Genomic DNA, 20,010 nt, shown 5'->3' with positions numbered 1-20,010 from the left:
ATTCCTATTGAAGTAATAGCATTATGCATATTAATCTGATTAGATCATATAGATTATTAATGTCACAGTGGTTCTGTACTGGTAGTGTTGAATTTAAGGCTTGATCATCACTGAAAGAAAGAGGGCACGTTCAGTTTGGTGAACAGATAGTTGTTTTTTTCTAAGTTCTGAATTGTGTTGTAATCCTCATGATCACACATTATGAACGGTTCTGACAGCAGCACTTTCATAATCCAGGGTTTGATAATTCTTAAGAATTAAAAAGCACTTATTCGGTTTCCTAAATATCTCTTATGTCTTTGCCTGACATGCTTTCTCCACATAGTGTAACATCGTTCAGATGGAAGGCCACATACATGGTCTAAGGTTACATTATGAACTGTCCTTGAGGCCTGTGCTTTGATACATGTTGTTAGAAACTGCAGTTATGACCCATGATGCTAAAAAGCAGATAAATGTTTTGGAGCACTGGCATTGGTCATGTGACTCTCTACCACCAAGAATCACTAATGTATTATTGAACCACAATGTGAAAGCTAAGCAATCTCATATTACACAGGGACAAAGACTGTGTATGCAAAGTATGAATTCAAACATGTATTTACAACAGACAAATGTGTCATTAAACAGGTTTAATTGATTGAGCAGAAACAAAAACGGGACATTTTATTAACAACCATTGATGGGGTGTATAATAAAGACAGATGGAGCCTTAAGTTCAAACCTGCTGGACATCGAGACACACATTTGTGTGCAGACAAAGTTGCCTTAACTTTCACATTATCAATCTCAGATATATGGCTTTTCATTTCTACTTAGAAAAGTATGATAAAAAACATCAGTATATACACAAGTACATTCATATTTACATATTGCAAATAGTGTGTTTACCAGTTACATTATTGTTTTCTTAAAAAAATGCTTTGACAGGATTTAGGTACGTGTAATAGGACTCCGTAGCCTACTTAATACATCCTGTTCACAACCAACCTAGATGGCCTTTAGTTATTTGTCTTTCAAATGTGATAAAACAAACTTAGAAATCTTTAAGTGACAAAAGAATACAAACATTTTCAAACTTTTTTCTAGTAGGAACATAACTGTGGAAATTTAACAAAATACTGTTCATCTACATTTACAGTGATGACTTAAACTGGTGAGAGATTTGAGTCTCTCTCCAAACCGTTATGTAGTGTTCATAAAACAGAGACTAGGACATGCTACTGTCATTTGCTGTAGTTTTATCGCTCTCCTTGGGTGCATCATGTTTACTGTCCTTTTTCTCCTCTCTCTTTTCTCTGCTTCTGCTCCCGTCCCGACGATCCCTGTCTTTGTCTTTGTCCCTGTCTCTATCTCTCTCCCTCTCCCTGTCTCTGTCCCTGCCCCGGTCTTTCCCACGATCTCTGTCCCTGTCCCTGTCCCGTTCCCTGCTTCGGGATCTGTCCCGTCTCCTGTCTCGCTCTCGCTCTCGCTCTCTATCACGATCACGATCGCGTTCTCTGTCACGGTCGCGGTCACGGTTTCTCCCTCTGTCACGGTCGTAGTCCCTCCTGTCAGAATCCCTGGGTCTCTCTCTGTCTCTTTCCCTGTCTCTCTCCCTGTCTCTCCTCTTGTCAGTGTCTTGATCTCTGTGTCGCTCTCCCTCAGTCTCCCTGTGTCTGTCACCCTCCCTTCCTCTGCTGCGGTCTCTTTCTCGACTACGCTCCTGATCGCGGTCCCTTTCTCTGCCTCTATCCCACTCTCGTTCTCTGCTCCACCGCTTGACCTGGCTCCTGTCCCAAGATGGCCTGCCAGCATGGGGGACTTCCCGCTCTCTTTCCCTCCGCCGGTCCTCGGACAGCTCCCTTGGTCTCTCTTCAGAGGGTTGTGACGGTCCAGGTACAGGTTCTCTGTGGCCTCCTTCAAAGCGACTGAAGCGATCTCCGCCATGGGGTTCTGAGTCTTCTCGGGTGGTGTTGCTGCTCCTCCTCCTCATTTCAGGAGAGTGGCGGCGCCAGTGGTCATCCCTTTGAATTTCTGGACTGTGGGCTCCCATGCGACTTGGAAGACCTAAGGGAGCCTCTGGAGGAGTTGGCAGTAGTGGCCCACTGTGGCGAACAGGTCTAGCCTCATCAGAGTGCCTATCGAAGCGGTACCGCTCTGATCCTCCAAAACGCTGAGACAGATGGGGTCTATTCTCATGAGGGGGAGCGCCTCTGTGCTCCTCAAAAGATCCTCGGTGTGGTGGTGAAGGGTGTGGTCTGGAGCTCCCATACTGGTTATGTGGACTGAAGTGCGGTCCACTCATCTCACAACTGGAAGGTGGGCCTCTTCTGTCCTCATATTGGTTAGGTGGAGGTCCCTGGTATGCTGGACCAGGTGGGGGACCCTGATTGTCTTTAAACATATGGACAGGGTTTGGATTCTGGTCCACATTTAGCTTAAAGGAGTTAGAATTGTCTTTATTATACTGTTCTGCTGGGCCTCGAGGTTGGTCTGCCATTGAGGGTTGAGCCCCATGGTCACCATACTGAGATGGCAGGGGACCCCTAGCCCCTTGGAAGTGGGACGGAGGAGGGAGTCTGTTATCAAAGTGAGCAGGAGGTGGCCCAGTGAAAGGTGGAGGGGGACCTCTGTTTGCAGGGAAATTAAATGGTGGTGGAGGACCAGTGAATCTTGGTGGAGGTAAGGTGCTCTGTCCATCAAAAGCAGGAGGTGGAGGGAGGCCTGGAGGAGGTCCTTGTTGTCCAATGTGCTGGGGGGGAATGGAGGGATCAAACAGTTGAGGTGCAGGGCCTCTCTGGGCCATTGGAGGAAAAGGTGGAGGTGGTCCTCTGGGTGCCATGATATTCTGAGGATGTGGTCCAGGAGGCTGCTGCTGCTGTGGTGGTGGCTGGGTGCCTGGCCACTGATTCTGATAGGGAGGGTATGCAGCTGGAGGTGGGCCAAATTGCTGGCTGCTGTCTCCCTGTATGGGGGGAGGACCACATACAGGGGGAGGAACGTGGATGGGTGGAGGGGGTCCCTGCAGAGGAAGGGGGCCTGATATTGGAGGAAGACCCTGCATGGGTGGTGGCATAGACATCGGTGGAGGTCTCATTATCAGGTTCTGTCCCTGCATCACATGAGGAGGGGGGAAGTTCGATGGTGGGGGAATGTCAGCTGGAGGTCTGTACTCGCTGTCAAAGCCTGATGGTGACATGTGATGCGGCACGTGATGGGACTGAGTTTCACCCATTGCTGTGCTCTGAGTGAGCACTGGAATTGTTGAAGTTATTGTGGGGGTGTTTGCAGGCTCAGTGTAATAACTTGTGGTTGGTGTATCTTGGCTATTCTCCTCATACTCTGAGTCCTCGCCAGTTTTTAAAATACTGGCAGCATTTGGCCAAATACTGTACTTGTCCAGCTCTGTTTCCATCTTGTTTGGCTCAGCTTCCTCAGTTTTCACTTCTGTCTCATCCATGTAGTTGACCTCCATATCAGGTTCCACCTCCTCTCCCAATAACGGAATTGACACCTCGGCCATGTTCGACTCCATAAAGGGTAGGATCTCACTTTTCACTCCCTCTGCAGGTAGTGACGTCACTGGGCCTTGTGAAGAGTCTGGAGGTTCAGCTTCATTGGAAATCTGAGGCTCTTGAACCAAAGGTTGCAAAGGAGTAGAATCCAGCACTAGAGCAGATGTCTCCTCTTTCTCCTCAGGTTCATCATTCGGTTTCCTGCCAGCAACAGCCTGGCGAGGATCCCTGCTCTGTCGGGGGTCTCTCCTCTGGTTGATCAAGGGAGCAACCGATGAAGACTTCACTAATTCCTCAACCTTCTTGCCAAGCTGCAGTAGCTGAGTATCTGCCAAAAGGGATCTGGTAGGTTGAGTTAAGAGTGTGTCTGGAAGTGTCAATGAGGCACCAGGTGTCCCTGTGGATGACATTTGCTGCTCTCCCTGTTTTTGGAATGTTTGCTCCCCAATCTGTTTAAGGCTCTCCAAGATCTTTTGTGGATCTGTTACAGATTCAGTAGCAGCCTTAGCATGACCAGGTACTAAAGTTTTGACATCTTCAAAAATGGAGTCATCCTCTGGGTCATACGCCACATCATCTCCTTCATTCGCAATCACCTCGGGTTCCTTTGAGATTTCGGGTTTGCTTACTACTTCAGCAGGCTTCTTAGGCACATTGTAGCCCCTACTGGGGTCATACTCTTCTTCTGGATCATACGGTCGGTCATCTTCATCCTCCTCCACCTGGTTCTCTTTAGAAATCTGCGCGAACTGCTGCACAATGGGATCTAGCATTGTAGCAGGCGGGACAGAGAGTTCCACACCCTGATCAGATGGAGATTGGGAAGCGTCGGAGTCGTGCTTTTTCTTCCCAAAAAGAGTTTTGAGGATGGTCTGAAGAGGAGTGGCAGATGCTGCAGAGGAAGCAACAGAGCTGGATGAAGATGGGGAGTCCTTGCCAGTGATAGTGGATGTGGCTGGTGTTTTTACAGAGGACAAGAAGGAAAGGACTGAGGAGGTGGTCACAGTGCTGCTTGACATTTCAGAGGAGCTGGATGGAGGTGAGCCTGGAGAAGTCGTGCTGAAGGGGATTTCAAGGCTCTGCCGTGTGCTTCTTTCTGCTCTTATTGAGGGAGGGGGCTTTGGAAGGCCAGTGTCATCTGTATCTTTCGTTTGAGTCTTGGATCGTTTTTCTTCAGTTTCCAAGGGAGCACCAGCACGCTTTCTGTCCTTCTGGCAGATCAGTAGCCCCAAGAGGAGGTTGGGACGAGCTGGTTCAAGCCCTAAAAGATGGACAAAACAAAAACCTTAGAAAACATCTACATGTGTACAACAGATAACTTGACAAAATAGACTGCCTTTCTTTCTATAGAGCTGCTAAAAGATTTGCTTGAGCATTTTTGATTTATGTAAAGAAACAAAAAACAAGTGACATACATAAAGAACCAGTAGGACGATAGATATAAAACCAAAGCCAACGCCAACTATATCCTTTTATGTGACAAATGACAAAGGTAAAAATATGACTACACGTTTCCTTGGGTGCAGTTCAGCAATAAGTCAGCAGTTATTAAATGTATTGGTGAATTCAAAGAGAAAAGTAACAAATATGGTGACATTAGTAAACGCCTGGCAGCTGCAGAGAAACATTTGTTATCAGTAGGCTTGTGTTGGTGGTTGAAGTTATTTGTGGTTGTACAGGCAGATATAACCAAGAGACAAACTGAAAAAATAAAATCATTCTGAATTATTCACTGGCATCATTAGACTGCACCCAAAAATAGCTGCGAGGATTGCAACAGGTAGTAAAAGATGTATAAATTAGTTGCTGTTGAAATTTGAGATCACTACCAGCCCAGTCACAGAAACATCAGATAAATTCAAGATGTGCAATTTGTTTTTCTGATGATAATCAATTAAAAGGGAAAACCTCATGTATACAATCTTCTCTTTCTGAGGTACAACATTCAGGAGTAGATCTACTGATGTTTCAGACCGTCTGAGATGGGCAACCTTTGTACATACCACAGCTGCAATGACCATGTTGGTACTGTTAACACTGTTGGTTGCCAGTTAATCACTGGGTGAAAAGTTTCAATAAAGTGCCAATTCTTTGTTTAGGGGCACGTTAAGAACATGTTTAATTTATTCCAGTGGTGTGGCATGTTACCATATGAACACCAGCGTGGTATAAAATGATTGACAAGTTACCTCACAGCAATTTATTAATTACAAAGTTGTTCAAGTTTACATACATGCCAAGTCTTAAGAAAGAACAGGCTGAAACTGGACTCAAATGGCACAACCTGCGATGCAAACTTCCTTTATTAGAAATGTGTGATACAAAGTCAGATACACAGCAGAGAAGACAGCAGCTGTCACGTGCACAGTGGTGTTTTCCAGGGGAGACTCGACAAGGAGTGTGAGTGCCCCCTACAGTACAAACCTTTGAATTTCAACCTGGGTCCAAAAACAAAGGTGACTTAATATACTCACCACATGAACAAAGACAAAAAATCAACACAACTCCACAGCAAAAACACAAAAATAAACACAATCATATTCATGTCAACACAAATGTATGTGTGTATCCCTTTAAATGCTTACCTGGCCCATCAAACGGTAGGAGTTTGGAGGGTAATGGATCCTTTGAGCCCAGTGGGATGAGATAGAGGTCTTTGATGCGACGGTTGTTGTTAGCCACCACACCAAATCGTTTCCTGCTGCTAAAGTAAGAAAAGAGAGAGACATATGCCACCTCCTCTTCCTCTGTGGCTGGGTGGAAACGGATCAGACACAGTTCCTGCAAACACAGAGAGCAAAAACCAGTAAGTGACGAAAGGCCTTCAAATAAAGATGTTAAGCACTTTCATACAAATTCATTTTTCTCCAAACAAACCTTGGAGAGCGAGGTTTTCAGTTTCCCAACATAGTCCCACACTGTGCTTGGAGATATGCGTCCTCCAACATGAATGGTGTCTGGCAAATCCTGCACAACATTGACAAAACTAAGCATAATGCATCTGCTTATGTACACCCATTGCATGTAATGACAATTACATTTGAAATTAAGTAAAAGCCTAAGAACCAGGCAAAAAGACAAACCTCCTTCAGATGTTCAAAGGATCCTGACACCAGATAAGCCTTGGTTACAAACTTAGCCACCGACTGCATGTTGATAAATCCTTTCCAAATCTTCTCTTGACCATGGAGGAAGATTGCTGTCTCACCCTCAGGAGGAGGTTCAGATGTACTGCAAAACCAAAACCATCATCTTAGACCACCACAAAACCCAGCAATGCCAGGAAGAGCAAATCTATAAAACAGTGATGAGAATGAGCACCTTGTTTTCGCTAGTTTGGACGCAGCGACTGAATGCGGTGGAGCTGGGGGCATCGGCAGGGGTGCCTTGGGTCCGATCTCCACTGGCGCACTAACAGGAGCTGCGAGTGGTTCTGCTGAGTTGCTGACAGGTTTTTCTGGAGCAGTGTAGGTGACGGTCACACCGGAGCTGTGCCTGGCCACGCGTGGGTCTCTGCGGGTGATGCTGACAGAAGACACGGTGGGGGTGACGGTTGCGGGGGCCGAGGCTGGAGGTGCAAGCATATTGAGGTCCTCCTGATAAAGCTGCGGCTGTAATTCTGGGACAGCTGGCTCCATGTTAGGCTGGTAGGATGGAGGGATCGCATGTTGGTAGACTAAGGGGTCTTGGTGCTGCTCAGCTGCGGGGAGCTGCGTTTGGAAAGCAGAGGACGAGTACAGCTCTTGTCTAGGCGGCTTAGTTTCAGGCTTTTTGGTCAGTTTGCCTTTCTTAGCCGCAGGCTCATCATCCATCCTTTGACCTATAAGGCAAAAAACAAAAAGACACCAGTCAAGTTATCGATTGTACAACCATTCACAAATAATCCACTGGGTGAATGTTACCCTGATACTTGATGTCGGTCCCTCATTTACCTGTACAGATTTTACAGTTGAGGTCAAACAGATGAGTCCTGTGTTCAGCAGTGGTGTCTTTGAGCATGGTACTGAAAATGTCTGGCATGCTGTTGCCACTGCTCCCCTCCACAGCAGAGGGCTGAGCCGAAGCTGAAGGAGTACTACAATCATCTTGGTCCTGTGGACACAGAAAAGAAGGATCTCTGTCAAATCTTAGGTGAACTGGAATCATTCACATGACGCCCATAATTCTGGATTATGATGATGCATGTAGGTTTAACACCCAGCAGTGATGAATAAAGACAAAGTTTCTGAAAGGAAGAATTTGAATTGAAGAACAGGACAGTTAGCAAGATAAATAACCTGTGATATCACCACTACTGTCTTTACTTTGTGTAACAGTTGGTGGACCAAGGAGACCAGGCAAAGGTGAAAAGAAAAGTTTGAAAGCTTAAGAAAGGCAGCATGCCACCACTTACTGCAGCAGAGGCCATGCGAGAAGATGAAGCAGTGGTAGAGATACATACATCTGCATCAGATGTTGGTGGAGCATCCTCCATATCCAAGCTATGTGAGCCAGAGTCATGCCTGTTGCCCAGTTTGGAATGCCCTGAATGTGCCCTTGCACTGGGAGACTGGGCCTAAAAGAGACAACAATGCACACCGGACCAATATTATGCATCCTGTAGAAGAGTTTGTAGAATGAAAACTCATTACAGGAAGCACTTTGAACCTCTAGCTGACTGGTGCTTGGTGTTTAGTTAAAGGGAAGTAACAGTTACCTCAGGAGCGTCTGGCTTCCTCCACTCCGATATCTCTTTGGAAAGCAGCTCTTCAGCACTTAGTCTCACCAGTCTGAAGGGACTAACCTCACCACCCACCACTCTGTAGAACAAGCCCTGAGAGCAACATATCACACTTTTTTAACATCTCGAGATGAATAACATTCTGGTAAACTGAGAAAATAAAAGCTTTTCAGGTTGTAAGCATTGCCTTCACTTACACAACTCTGTCAACACAAGATGAACTTGACTAAAAATACAAGCGCATGCATGTTTAATGTTGACTCACTTTGTTTTTAGGATCTTTGAGGTTGAACATGAGGGACCTGTATTTGTTCTTGTACTTGCTGTCAGTGCTCAGGCACAGGTTGAACATTTCCTTTTCAATGGCAACTGCCAGCCTTCCCACCTCATTCTCAGTCATTTTCAGATCATCGCTGTCGCTCACCCTGGTGGTCAGGAACACAACAAATGTTGGTGCTTCTTTTTTAAAAGTGTTAAGTAAAAGATTTACTCTAAGTGTTTCAGAAACTGCAGTATTCTGAACTAGGTTTTGTGGGACTCTTACCTCTTATAGAGGATATCAGTCAGAGAGCGGCGGATATTCTGCCTCATCTGGTTGTTGGGTGGCGGCGGCATGGGGTGCGCTGAACCAGCTGAATGTGGAGGTCTGGAGGAGGAGTGGCTGGATGCAGATGAAGAAGCTGGAGATGATGGGACCCTGGAGGACGAGGAGGACTGACTACGGGATGGAGTATCCTTTCTTTGTGGCTGTTGCTTCTTAGGAATAGTAAAGTTGGACTTGGTAACCCTCAGTGCTCCTGTGACGTGGATTGGACCGAGGGGAATGGGAGATGGGGCATGGACAGCCGACAGGCCTGGTTTCTTGGACTTTCCTGCAGTTTTGCTGGGGAGTGCTGCCGGTTTCTTGGACATTTTTGAACTTGTGGTCTGAAGTGAAGGCTTCTTTCCCTTTGGGGAAACCTTGACTGCCTTGGTGGCTGGGGTCTTCTTGTTTGCTTTGACCGGCGTTACGGACGCCGGGGGAGGTTTCTCTGGAGCCGGGGCTGTCTCCTTCTCTTTCTGCTCCTTCTCACTCTGCTTCTCTTCTTTAGGGGGAGCTGGAAACCAAGAACAAGATCAAATATTTTAAAACATGCTGTCATTCATCACATCAGCAGATGCAACATGTGGTGCGACAGTATACACTTGATCACATCATGATATGGGGTATATATCTGGAAAAAAGGTCAATATTGGTTTTAGAGTTGAAAAAAATAACAGAAAATGTGAAACAACCAACAAATGTCATTCACATATTTGTGCACATACACACTGAACACTGCAATTAGCATTCTGAAATAAACACAAAGTTGACAACTGGGCAGTTAAAAGGCCCCTCTTTATTTGCAGCAGCAAATACATGGTGCTGTTAATGCAGGTCCATTTGAGAAAGAAGTACTTTCTTCCCAAACATTATTTGGTGGCAATGATCTTTGAGTATACAAGTACCTCTTCACAAGACAGCTCAGTGCCCATAGACCCAAACAGAAGACAAGGACCTGACGGGAGTGTTCTATAAACTCTTAACTTGCTACCAGCACTTTGTGGGAAAAGACTACAAGTACCAGGTTCTCTCATGTGAATGTGAGAGACAAGCAGCATCATCCAGTTCTTCACTGGCTAAAATGTTGTTTTGGCCACAGGTTTCACTGTGTACTGAAGCATAAAAACTTGTGGATGCGAATAAAAGGAAATGATTAAGACTGATTAAGTTCATAACCTACTCACTGTTCAAGTGTAAATTTAAACATTCCTATCATGAGCACAGCTACAAACCTTAACAACTGTCACCAGCTCATGAGGCAAAAAGTAACTAGATGCAAACCTCATTAATGGTTATTTGAAAATATTACGCAGACATGAAAGATTCTTTTTTTTAGAACTTTTCACTTGAAAATATGTAAAGTATATGAACCAATTTGCACCAAGAATTGTATGGCAATACACTCAAATCTCTTCAAACCGTCATCTGCAGATGCTTATGAGTCATCCATTATGTTAAAGCTGCATTAGTATAAGCATCAGCCCCAGACACACCAACTACACACCTATTAGTATGTACAAACCGCAATATTGTGCAGAGCAACAATATTGAGACTAAAAGCAACCAAAGTCAACCATCTCCTGAAGATAATAGGTTGTCTCACCAATCGCACCATCACTCAGCAAATATGGACTATGAAAGCACAATGAGCCATTAATGTCCACCTCCTGTCAATCACACAACAATCATTGCTCGCACTGCTCTCCTGACCTGAAAAGATGCATTTGTTGAGATTAACACCTGCTGTCTGATCAATTAGGATTATTCTACTGCCTTCAATAACCTCTCATAAAGGAAACTGAAATGTCCACATTTCATTGCAACAAATGTTCCCCTCAATATATATATAAGCAGGTGCAAAATGTGTGTGAAAAACTCTGAGCGTGGTGGGCCCCCCTCTTCTGAACCAGGTCTTCAGCTTCCATCTTCTGAACTTCACTGCAGTGTCTCCCAGTGGTCTGGTCTCCAGTAGTCTGGCAGAGCTTCTCTCTTCTTCAGCTGGTCACCATCCAGGAGTGTCACATCTCACATCAGTGTGTGTAGATTTAGCAGATGTATATGCTTGTTTGAGCTGAAGTAGTCAGGATATCCTACAGCAAGCCAACACTGCTCACATAATCAACGGAGGCATCCTAAAATCTGTTAAATCACCCTTTATTTTAAAGCCAGTTTTCCACTGAGTAGTGAGGCATCATATTCAATGTGAATCAAAAACTTCGAAAGACGTCAGCCTGTTGCCTACAAAATCAATGGTAAAAAACAGACCAAAAAAAACACAGTCATGCTTTCCAGCCGATGTTATCAGCTCAATGTAAGCTTGATTGGTCCATATTAACATGGGGGAATTCTTAGACACCTACCTGCTGGAGAAAGGGAGGGCAATGACCTTTTTTATGGGTCCAACAGCTGAGGTGATGAACCCAGGAAGTGGAGAGATTTGAGGTCATTTGAATCACACACACACATAAACATACAAACACATGCACACACCAGTCCATTCATCACGTCCATACATCTCACAGTAAAGCATCAGAGATTATTGCCACCTGTTATTTCTGCCACATGTTGCCCTAGAGGATTTCATCAGGCCTGAGGTATTCAAAAGGGGGACTCCAGTGATTTAGTACCGCACTTTCAAAAAGTTGAGGGACTGAAGAGTCATATTAAAAAAAGAAATAAGCATTATTGTTGGAGCAGAGACTGGGGCGGCCTGACTTTTAGTCTGTAGTAGCTCAAGATAAACTCCCAGTACACAAAATGGCCTTATCTCTCAAAGTCTCCCAAGCTGAGATACCCCGGTAACATCATCTGAATGAGTTTTTCAGACTCTTCCAGAGCTAGAGAAATTACATAACCGTTCACAGGCTTAGTACCCCCACCTTCACTCATCAAATGATCTTAAGCTCAATCTATGGAGTGCCCCTTTCGAAATACATAAATTCTGCATTCTCGAATACTTACCCAAAGCCACCAATAACTTACCTTTTCCACAGCTGCAAACATTTCATTGAGTAACAAAACCTTTATATTGTCGAAACTACAACACTTTGCAGATCATTTTAAAGTCTAGCACACAGCTGAGTTCGTCCCGAGTGCTCATGTTCTTCCCCAAATGTACGGATCATTTCTAAATTACGTTAGCACGACAGGAACCACACTTATAATGGAAAAACAACAATGTGGTTTCAACAGCCCAAGACCTTCAAAGAGATACATACACTTTTTGTTTAACACTGTGGGTGATATGGGTGTAGTCTTTTCTGGTGTTACTGCAATGTAATTATGGTCGCTGGACCAGGATGCAGTGGCCGGCGGGGGCGGGTGTTCCTCAGCATGCTCATCTTCGTCATCCTCATCTGGATCAGGACTCTGATCTTCCTCGCTGTCCGACTCCTCCTTAGTCCTCTTCTGCATCTTCTTCCCACCAGCACTGCTCCTCTGGGTGGAAGGGAAGAAACACACATTGAGGAGTTTTAGTGGCAGTACTCAGTGTTGTTTCAGTAATGTTACAGTCAATACAGAAATGAAAAAAGAGATTCTCTCTGTCAAATGCCAGGAAAATCTGCCCTTGGTTAACAAAATTATTAACTCTTACAGCCTTTGGTCTGCTTGCCTTTAGCTTTTGTCCTTCCTAACCACTGTTCTCATTGTGTGCACAAAATTGAATGGGGATAATTCAGAGAAAATTAGTAGCAGTCCGATGTACACCAGGTTTCAGCTGGCAGCCTTTTAGCATCCAAGTTTCTGTACACCTGGACATATTTCTGTGAAAAATGCACTGTGTACTAAATTATTCTTGGCAGGTACATTTTACTGGTTGAAGCTAATGAGCCCTTAAGTTCTTCAAAGAGGTGCCCTGTATTACAAAGGAAGTTCAACATTGTTGGGCTTTCCTCCAAACAGCAGCTCAAGTTTAAACCTTATGAAGATTCATTTCCGGCATGTACAGAACACTTGAAATGATGAATGACTCCAATGCATGCAGGGTAAGACGTGCCGCTTTAGACTGCATCCTCGTTTGCCTGCTCCACCAGCCGTTGAAGGGTCAGTCTCATAGAAGTCCATTAGAGTAATGAGACCACAGGATTTTTTTAATCCAATGAATGCACATGAGATAGTCAGGGTGCCAATCACTTCGAACTGAGCAACATATCAGAAGGGGAGTATTTAACACTAGAGTAGGACTGCTGTGGGGATGTTCTGTTGAGTCAGAATTAGGCTAATATGAGGCTAATGTATGCTAATGAAAGGTCCAGAAAATAACCACAAAATTAAACCATACACAACATTAATAAGAGTAAAAGCAAGAAATCCAGCTTGTTTACTGGAACACATACATGAGTGATACAGACCTTAGAAATGGAGACAGGATGACTGCACGAAAACATCTGAAATGCAGCAAACTAATTAAACTAAACGCTGTGTGGATTAAGCATTAAGAGCCATGTTCATTTAGATATTCCTTTGTTAAATAACAGGCTTATCACCCGACACTGTTGTGGTGCACTGGGAAATATTTCCATTCTTATAGTCACCAGATATTTTCTAGAGCTGGGGAACATCAGAAGACTTATTGGGCTACAACAGGGTATTTTATCACTGATACAATAAATTAGCTTGTACGACAAAGCTATTCAGGGTGTCAAACACTTGAAATACTTGTTGCTTTAATCTGCATGCAGTGCTTTGGTCCATTTAATGATCCAGCAGGAATGATGACTGGTCAGTAGATGGGCCACTTGCTCCCCTGCAGGTTACCATCATGATCTGACCCTGTTTGATGCAAGTTCATTTCATATGACAAAACAGCTTGTGTTAAGAACAAATTTAATTTCTAACTCTCTAAACTTGCTTCCTGAGGCGAGCATGTAAACATCAAGGGATCTGATAGTTACTGTCTGTTCAGTAATTCCACTTCCAAGTAGTATTTTAAAAAAGCAAAGCTTTCTGAACCATTTTAATCAGGACAAGACGACTTTCTTGTAGCATTATTAAAATGCGCAGAGTGCAGCCACAGCACGCAGACTGGACACAGCCAAGACAATTCTTAAAACGAGTTTTGGATTTTCTGAATCCCAGATATTGGACGACTGTTATAAAACCTGTAATGATGATTGCATACGCGTGAATGTGGGTCTGCTGTTGTGCTAATAGTAAAACAGTAAAATTTTCATCCAGGTCACCCCAATGCAGCAATTTATGCATGTATATATAAAAGCATTTAAGCTATCACGCTATAGCTAAAATCATTCATAGATAGGATAGAAAAGTACTGAGTCCAACAACACTAACGATTAGCCAAACATTCAGCAAAGAACACAACACACATTAGGAATTTTTTTTCTCAAATGTGATGCAGATCAAAAGTCTAACATTACTATGACACACATTGTGTGGCACTCACACACAACTCCCAAGACAGGGCTTTCCACTGCTATTGCTTAGATTACAACTTGCAAATATATCATATCTGCTGCCCTGCACAGCTTTGGGCCTCAATATTTTTGATCAAGGGTAGGGAAAAGGCATCATTTCAAGTGGTCCGAGTTACCTTTGGTGTCGACTTGGTTTTCTGAGCCTTTGCCTTGTCCTTCTGCTTGGGCTCTCTGACATCAGTGATGGACTTCATTGCCGCAGCCGCATGTCTCAGTATACAGTCGTTGCCACAATACACAGAGTCTGGCTGGGCGTTATTCTCACAGCCAGGCCCGATACATTTGGGAAGAGGGGCCTCCTCCTCGGCCTTCTGCGGCACCTCCCCTGTTGGCGTGGTTTTCACCTCCACGTTTGATGCCACCTTCTGCTCTGAGTCTGCTTGTGCTTTCTGCTCTGCTGTCGGTGCTGCCTTCTTTTCCACGGTCGGTGGAGATTTCTGGTCTGCTTTTGGTTCAGCTGGCTGCTGTATAGCCTGCTCCAAGGCAGTACACAATAAAATTAACTGCTAATGATGAGCAATGCCATTTTCTATAGTGTTTTCACAATACCAGTTTTAGCAATTTACTCGCTTTAACAAAGGTGATTTTTTTTTAAAAAGTGTACTATATTTTGCAGAACGGTTTTCAGTCCCAAGCTGTGATAGGCTGCTGGATGCCATGCCTTTAACCATTTGGTCTGTGCTCATGTTTACAGTCTGGAGCCACTGGCCTCCCACTTTTGGGTCCTAATATAAAAATAGGAACACCACTGATCCAAAAGAAATTATCAGTTGGGCATTGGGCACTGTACTCTAATCACAGATTCAGGGATTAGTCATTTACATTTTACTCACACATTTCAACCCTTTGACAGTAATTGTAATCCAATTTCTATGATCTGTTTGCATCATAGTTAACCATGGCATCACACTAACTGAAATTTAGATTATTGGGACAACACCTGGCATGCACTATGAAGTAATGGATGACAGAGCAACAACGCAGACAATGATCTAATAGCTGAACTCATAGTAACACATTAATTCAAAGCCTTTAAGTTGAAATAGTTGTAACCTACCGGCTGAAAGATCTTGATCTTCTTTTTCCCAGTTGGATTAATAGCTTTCTCTATCCTGCCTTTGATGCCCAGGTCCTCCACTCCCTTCTCTTCAGTTCCAGCAGATGTGGAGGACACCACAGCCTGGACAGCTGACTGACCGATGTTAGTTTTGTCAGCAGATGCAGCCGAGACGGCAAGAGTATAACTCGACGCAGTAATGTCAGGTCTGAGCCTCCCGATCTCTGTACTTGTAGAGAGGACAGATGTAGCAGGTCTGAGCACCTGGTTTTTCTTAGCGGTGCAATTGGGGCAGATGTAGTCTTCCCCATTTCTCTCCATCAGGCGCCCACGGGCTTCAGTGATGCCCACACAGTCTCCATGGAACCACTCCTCACAGCGGTCACAGCAGATCATGAACCTATTGAGCACAGAACATCTATAGTGCCACCTTTCTTCAAAGAAATGCTCAACAACAACTCAGACATTCAGACAACAGTTGCAGCTAGCAACTAGCCTGACAAGGATGGAAAAACCAATGACATCATTCATTAAAATTTACAACGCACTTCACTATTAACATGTTAATGCATTAACAATTATCACTGTAATTATGATAAGACCGATGGAGGAAAAACAACATAACAATATACCTTTTGTTGTGTTTCTGGCGACAGATGCAGTAAAGTGCATTGGGATCATAACCACCATCATCAGACTCAGAGGATGATGAAGACGAAGACATCGAAGAGTCGTTCTCATCATCATCGTCGTCATCATCATCATCGTCGTCGTCATCATCATCATCATCATTCTCATCATTGTCATCTTGTGTCTGGGGCTTGCGGATCTTTCCAGAAGCTTGGGTAGCCTTTGGCTTGGTCTCCCTCTTGACAGGAGTGCTCTTGCTGGCAGAAGCAGGAGCTTTAACAGGGGTAGTGTTCTTATTGGCTGCCTTCTTTTTATTGACATATGTTCTTATCGGTCCACGTTTCACTAACACTGCCGCAGACTTGTCTGCCCTGTCCTCATCAGTGCCTTTATCCAACTCCTTCTCTGTTTCCACTTTGTCATTTTCATCTCTATGCTCATTCTCCTCCTCAACAACTCCGGTCTTCTCAGAGCCCGGCTCTGGCTCAGGCTGTACGGTGTCAGTGCTCCCTACATCTTCAGGACTGGGAAAATTCTTTTCATCTCCTTTCTCAGGTAACTGGTTCTTACTGGCATCATCTCTGCTGTCCTCCTCATTCTCAGAGCTTCCCTCGTCTTTGATGGTCACTCCACCACCCCCTCGGGCCTGTCTGCCACCACCAGTTTTTCGTTGCGTCTGCCTCCTCGTGCAACTTCTTGTCCTCCTCTCTGGGGACTCTCCCTTGTCCTCTACAGCCTTGGCGTCAGCGTTACCGTCAAAGCTGGCTTCTGAGGCAGTCTCTGCATCAGTCGGCGTTTGGGAAGGAGGATCTCCACTTTCCAGACTGGGTGGGGCGCTCTTTCTTGACCCTCTTTTGGCAGTCAAGAGGAATTCCTCCAGTTTGTCAGTACGCTTAGACTGCCTGCCACTGCGACGTACAGGACAGCGGTTTTCAGGGATGTCAGTTGCTGCCTCCACTGGCATCTCTCTCTTTGCTACAGTGGACCGTCGGAAACCCCAAGTCTTCTTTATTTCACTGTTGGCCTTGAAAGATTTATCCGGCTTGTCTAGTGTCTTTTCGGCCACATTCTCGCCTTCGGTCTGAAGCTGTTCCCTCTGATCGTTATCCCCTTCTCCAAAACCTGTGAACAGATGATCAAAGAGGGCTGTGGGCAAATAATTAAAGCATGAAATCACCAGAGTCCAACATGCCAAAATAGCCAAGCAACTACTGATTGTCTCAAGCATACATATGAATCAAATGAATATGAAAACGATTGACTTGGATATGGCCCTTACTTACCCTACATTTTCATCATAATTTTGAATCATTCACAGATCACAGAATCTGACACCACAATTGGTATTACTACAATGCCCCCACCCCTTTATTGTAAGGGAAAAGAAGCTCATTCAAGGTACCTTGAGAGCAGCTATCCATACGGTCCTGGCTCTGCTCTGGCTCAGGAGCTAAAGAGAGCTCAGGGCTCGCATTCTTCTCCATTGATGATGGAGTCAATCACTACTTTCAAACTGAATGTCTACAGAAGAGCACAAGAGACCAGCTATGAGTCATTCTTTTCAGTTCATAATATGACAAATACTTCAGGCTGCCAGGTGTTTATTCTTTAGGCAGTGCTGGGGTTATTCCATGTCTTAAAACTTTTAGATATCCTTGATTCTATTACATTATTGCTCTAAAATACTGTTACAAACATAACACTAAAGTTTATTTGCACCATGCAATTCTAATTCAAGGCATCTTTTCAGCGGTGATTATCGAGAGTATGCAATGACATCTTTTCCACAAACTGACAAAGTCCAGTTGCGATCGATTGAATGCCCTGAAGCTTTTCCACAACGCTACGACCATCACGGAGTAACTAAACTATTACAGGTGTTATGAATGAGGAGAGATGCAATACTGAGAGGAACACTAACACTTATCTTAAAAACATAAAGACCATCAGTATCAACACTGATACACAATATCCAGCGTTGTGTGGAACTAGCTGATATATTGTGTATATTTCAGCTGATAAGTAACAAGTAATTGCGTAACAGGATGTTTAACCCTCTGCAATATATATAAAATGTGTGCCTGTTTTTTGTGCATTTGATTACTTTGAACATGTTGACCTTGAACCACTTGATTGGGCAGCTTTTAGATTTTTTTTCAGTATTTTCCATGTGAATGCATGATGACAGATGCTGAGTGCAGCACGGTGAAGACTGTGGCAGCTTCTGTGTATAGTCACATTACAAGCATATCCTAGTTTAGCGTGAGGTTGTAGAATACTGAAAAAAAAAAAAAAATCACCTTTGTAGAACTACAATTTAAATCTTTCATTTTCTAATATTAAGCAATGCATACCTAATGGAAATAGCGATGTCTGTACCTGCAGTTCAACAGTGATGGGTAACAGAGTGCTTCTTCAAACAAAACAAAGGCTCAGCAGCAGTAATCATCTGTCTTGGTTTACGGACAAAGGATCTGCCAGAGAGAGGAAACCGCAGGTTAGGGTCAAAGTACGCTGCGCTTCACAGCAGCTAAGATGCAACCACACTGAGGACTTAGATAATAATACCTTGATAATAAATACAACAGATCCTGTTCATTTTCTGTTGACTAGGACTATAAATTATGTTGACTAACTAGGATATTCATCAATTGCCCTGCAGCTCAACTGAAATTTTTACATTTTTATATATGATCAACAAAAAAATACAGCAAACATAGGACAATTCTGACAAATTATTCACAGCAGGTTACTAAGAAACCTTGGTGAATGAATACAAAAATAAGAGTTGAATGCATTTGTTTAAAAAATCCTAAAAGGATTTTTAAGGATTACATCTCTTGTTAAACTGAAGCATCGCTGGGGCCGGTGCACAGCACCGTCTACAAAAGGCCTGAGAGTGATTAAACAGGATTTCTCCAGTGGTGTGCCTGTGGTCACGATACCGTGCCACGTGAACCGAGGGAAAACTGTTGCCATGAGAGGTGGGAGGGGCCCCACACGACGATCAAATTTAACACAAGCGTTTACTTCAAACAAAGAGATACAAATTATGCAACAAATTCACCGATATGGCATGTTTACTGTGATGTTTGCATGGTTCAGGCGTAATGCTGTCCAGTACTGCTGCTCGACGCCGAGGGAGACAACCTGCAAGGGCCTTAGGGCGCATGATGTATTAACTCTTCACGCTAGATCACAACCATGCATCCTTGTCACACGGATATTGTCAAATGTGAACTGTGATGTACATATGTATCGTTATGAAGCAAGATGGACTATAGTGAAGACCTCGGACAACAAACAACGACGAGTTAAGATGTCGGTTCTTGCGCACCCGACATCAACGACGGCCGCGAAGCCAACGTTCTGCCGAACCACGAAACAATCTACCGTCAGCTAACGCAAACCACGGTCACAATTGGGCGAATAGTGTTGAGTTACTGGGCACTGCACACATGGTAACTCGTTGTGAAACGACAAGCGCGCATCTGAATATCTTCTTTCTCGTCAAGTAGTCTCGCTTTACAACGACGAACTGAACGTTGCAAAACGTGCACTCGTAGCTAGCAAACTTGGCTAATGCTATTAGCCACCACGAGCATGGGCAAGCTAACGACAAACTCAACCTACAGCGAATAAGCATTTAAGTAACTCTTAAAATTTAACCACACAACTCCGACAAAGCAGAAACACGACACACATTCATTATGTAGATATAACCATTCTTAACAAATAAATGTGAATTAGCAGATTCAAATCTAACAGCGTAGTTCGGCTGTACACAAGTTAATGTTACAGCTAACGTCAGGCTCAACATATTCAACATTGCCTCGAATACCTGTAGTCGAACAATCCCTGCATGAAGACAAAGCTGAGACACGGGAGCATCGTACAAAAACTAAACACTACACTAACGTTAGCAAAATACTGAATTGTTGCATTCTACCCACCTACACGCTACAGATACCGATGATATGCCCTCGATCTTCGGTCAATCCTCCATTTTCCATTCCCGCTTGAGCTAACTGACTGCGGCAGATGGCTGACGGTTTACAGAGCACTGGTTGTATCTGCAGCGCCCCCAG

General features: G+C 44.1%; 1 protein-coding gene across 4 annotated transcripts; it reads right to left on the bottom strand.

Annotated features, from left to right (window-relative positions):
- Nucleotides 1-617: 617 nt before the first annotated feature.
- LOC139328005 (death-inducer obliterator 1-like) lies at nt 618-19,987 on the bottom strand. Of its 4 annotated transcripts, none has more exons than XM_070958123.1 (17): nt 19,876-19,987; nt 18,277-18,396; nt 17,325-17,443; nt 15,925-17,044; nt 15,293-15,692; nt 14,352-14,708; nt 12,019-12,238; nt 8,762-9,314; nt 8,483-8,642; nt 8,194-8,310; nt 7,891-8,052; nt 7,430-7,589; nt 6,819-7,317; nt 6,581-6,728; nt 6,375-6,464; nt 6,083-6,278; nt 618-4,758 (listed from the first exon to the last, which is right to left on the bottom strand). In XM_070958123.1, exons 3-17 carry the CDS (start codon nt 17,404-17,406, stop codon nt 1,211-1,213), a joined length of 7,812 nt encoding a protein of 2,603 aa, XP_070814224.1. In that variant the 5' UTR covers nt 17,407-17,443; nt 18,277-18,396; nt 19,876-19,987; the 3' UTR covers nt 618-1,210. The 4 variants fall into 4 exon arrangements, with proteins under 4 accessions (XP_070814224.1, XP_070814217.1, XP_070814233.1 ...); XM_070958116.1 differs by having other exon boundaries at nt 18,302-18,396; nt 19,876-19,984; XM_070958132.1 differs by having other exon boundaries at nt 7,939-8,052; nt 18,302-18,396; nt 19,876-19,984.
- Nucleotides 19,988-20,010: the final 23 nt, after the last annotated feature.

The sequence above is a fragment of the Chaetodon trifascialis genome, chromosome 3, assembly GCF_039877785.1.
Source record: "Chaetodon trifascialis isolate fChaTrf1 chromosome 3, fChaTrf1.hap1, whole genome shotgun sequence".
Classification (NCBI taxonomy): domain Eukaryota; kingdom Metazoa; phylum Chordata; class Actinopteri; order Chaetodontiformes; family Chaetodontidae; genus Chaetodon; species Chaetodon trifascialis.
Note: the sequence above shows the minus strand (reverse complement) of the source record. Positions and strands in the feature narration are given on the sequence as shown.

Coding starts and splice junctions, on each gene's coding strand:
- LOC139328005 (XM_070958123.1), bottom strand. CDS start 17,406: ATGGAGAAGAATGCGAGCCCTGAGCTCTCTTTAGCTCCTGAGCCAGAG. Junction 7,318..7,429: donor CAACTGTAAAATCTGTACAG/GTAAATGAGGGA, acceptor TTTGCCTTATAG/GTCAAAGGATGGATGATGAG. Junction 6,465..6,580: donor CCTTTGAACATCTGAAGGAG/GTTTGTCTTTTT, acceptor AATGTTGTGCAG/GATTTGCCAGACACCATTCA.